At 48.6% G+C, this 2,592-nt stretch overlaps 1 protein-coding gene across 1 annotated transcript; it reads left to right on the forward strand.

Moving 5' to 3' along the window:
- Nucleotides 1-1,837: 1,837 nt before the first annotated feature.
- S100A8 (S100 calcium binding protein A8) lies at nucleotides 1,838-2,259 on the forward strand. The gene is made up of 2 exons (XM_007948589.2): nucleotides 1,838-1,987; nucleotides 2,131-2,259. The coding sequence occupies exons 1-2, from the start codon at nucleotides 1,847-1,849 to the stop codon at nucleotides 2,257-2,259; spliced, it is 270 nt and encodes an 89-aa protein (XP_007946780.1). The 5' UTR covers nucleotides 1,838-1,846.
- Nucleotides 2,260-2,592: the final 333 nt, after the last annotated feature.

Consider the following 2,592-nt stretch of genomic DNA (forward strand, 5'->3'; position numbering starts at 1 on the left):
AGTGATTAAATCATTTGGCTGCTGACTAAAAGGTTGGCAGTTCAAATTCACCAGTGGCTCCATGAGAGAACGACAAGGCAGTCTGCTTCTGTAAAGATTTGTAGCCTTGGAAACCTTATGGAACAGTTCTACTCTGTCTTATAGGGTCACTATGAGTCAGAATTGATTCTGTAGCAGTGAGTTTTTTTTTTTTTGTTGTTGTTGTTGTTGTTGTTTTTTTTCTCCAAAGAATTCCCACCTCCACCACAGAGAATAGCTCCTCTCTGTAGCTGAGAGTCCTGGGATCCAAGGCACCATACTCATCCCAGAGAAGAAAGAAGGGCCCCTGCTGCTGTTTATGCAGTGTGTACAGTGGCTTAGTGCCTTGTCCAGTGTGGAGGGGCCCACCCAGCCTTCGTCTCCCAGGGGCCCAGGGCACCCCCAGCTTCACTGAGCAGGAGATTTTTGGAGGGATGTGAGAAGCAGGGTAGAAACTGATTTAGCCCTTAGCAACACACATATCCACAAAGAATCCAACTACTCACAGGAGACAACAGCAATAGTAATAGTCTTTTCATTCCTGAAGACCAGTATTTGGACAGTTGTTCTGAACCTTTTGGGGAGTTTTTGGACACTTTTGAAAATCTGCTGCAAGCCTTGAAGGAGTGTGCTTGTCTACATACACTCAAAATGATGCATTCAATTTCAATTCAGTTTCACAGGTGTGTAACCCGAAAACCACTTGCCAACCAGTCTATTGCTACTCACGTGACCCCATTTGTGTCAGAGTAGAATTGTCCTCCATATGGTTTTCAAGGCTATGACTTTTCAGAGGCAGATCACCAAGCCTTTCTTCTGATGCTCTTTTGAGTAGGTCTGAACTGTCAACTTTTCAGTTAATAGTTGAGCATTTAACTCTTTGCATCACCCAGGACCCCCTTAGAGGTGCTGAGGTACCCACAAATGTATGAGATTGGCAATGACAAGAGCATCAGTCATAGGGGAAAGGACTCAGGAGCAGGAGTCCTGGCTACACGGAGCTGTGGATGCCAGCAGCCCAGAGAAGTAGTGTTCCCCATGGCCTCTTCCTGGTCTCTGCTAGACAGGTGGGGCACTACTGCTGGGCAAACTACTACAGGGCAACTGGCTTCCTCCTTCTGCTCTTCCTCCTCCCTCCCCCTGTCAGAAATCCTCATCCTCGAAGTTATTGCCACACTCACCTGGTTGGGAAACCAGGGACTGTAGCAACCTTAGCAGAGAGCCTCTGTCTCTGAATGGCCCAAGGTCTGGGTGGTTGGGCTGACCTAACTGCTATAAAAGGGAGCTGATACTCAGCCCTGCATATCATTTGTCAAGTCTGCTTCAGGGAGAACTGGTAAGCGGTAAGCAGAACTGTTGGGGTCTGCCCCACAATCTGGGCTTCCACTAGGGAGAGTGGAATAGCTGTTTCTGAGGGAGGAAAGGAAGAAAGCTCTGGGAGGTCTGGAGCAAAGATAAAGGCCTTCTGGAGGAGAAGGAGATGGACAGAAAGCTGCTAGGGTGAGGCCCTCTTATCCCTTTTCCAATGGGTGAGAGCAGTGTGTTTCCTAAGGTAGGCCTTCTTGGGCTGGGGTAGGGGTGTAGGGAGAGCTGGCAGGCAACTGTGTTTATGTGTGTGTGGACTCTGCCCCTCCCACACCTGCATCCCACCCCATCTTATCAAAGCCACAGTCATCCCTTGGATGAGTTATTTGGATTGTGCAGGACAAGTCAGACCACTGCTTGAGGGATGAACCCTCTGTGGGTCCCCCTGGGCAGGGGCACCATCCTCACCTTGAGATTCTCCATGGGGCTCCCTTCTTCCAGGTGAGGCAAAACCTTGGACACCATGCTGACTGACTTGGAGAATGCCATGGACTCACTCATCGATGTCTACCACAAGTACTCCCTGGTGCAGGGAAATTACCATGCCCTCTACAGGGATGACTTAAAGAAACTCTTAGAGAATGAGGCCCCCACCTATTTGAAGGTGAGAAAGGTGGATGTGGCTGGGGTCTCTGCCTGGCTATGGTGATGTTGGGCCTTTGGTCCTCTCTGCTGCCCAAAGTAGACTATATGCCTCAGTTCTCTCTGAGATATTTACACTCTTGATCTTTCCCTCAATCCTGACAGAAAAAGGATGCAGACGCCTGGTTCAAAGAGTTGGATATCAATACTGACGGTGCCATTAACTTCCAGGAGTTCCTCATTATGGTGATAAAGATGGGTGTGATAGCCCATGAAGATATCCACAAAGAGTAGCTGGGCTCCTGGGCCCTGGAGCTGGCCCCTGGACATGTGTTTGCAGAATAATAAAATAATTGGTATCTGGAGCACCCTTAGTCTTTTCTTAATTTTGTCCTGTGGGATCAGCTTCCTAGGATTGAGGGAGGGTTGGAAACCCAAAGGAAGGCAAAGAACCTCAATTGCCCCCTAATCCCCCACTTCTCACAGGCCTCCAGTGCTTACTGTGAGTCTGGTTTCCTCCCTGCTTTCTCCCCAAACCATTTCTGAGTCTCTTTCAGCCCCAAGGTCATTGATTCTGCATTTAAGGATTCTAAAGGTATCCTTACCTTAGCTGATGATTTTCCTAGT

Source organism: Orycteropus afer, unplaced genomic scaffold (assembly GCF_000298275.1).
Source record: "Orycteropus afer afer isolate SDZICR_OR568_19922 unplaced genomic scaffold, OryAfe1.0 scaffold00217, whole genome shotgun sequence".
In the NCBI taxonomy this organism is placed as follows: Eukaryota; Metazoa; Chordata; class Mammalia; order Tubulidentata; family Orycteropodidae; genus Orycteropus; species Orycteropus afer.

What these genes read in the sequence shown, in the direction of transcription:
- S100A8 (XM_007948589.2), top strand. Translation starts at nt 1,847, where the DNA reads ATGCTGACTGACTTGGAGAATGCCATGGACTCACTCATCGATGTCTAC. An exon ending in AGGCCCCCACCTATTTGAAG is followed by an intron (nt 1,988 to 2,130) that starts GTGAGAAAGGTG and finishes CAATCCTGACAG; the next exon opens with AAAAAGGATGCAGACGCCTG.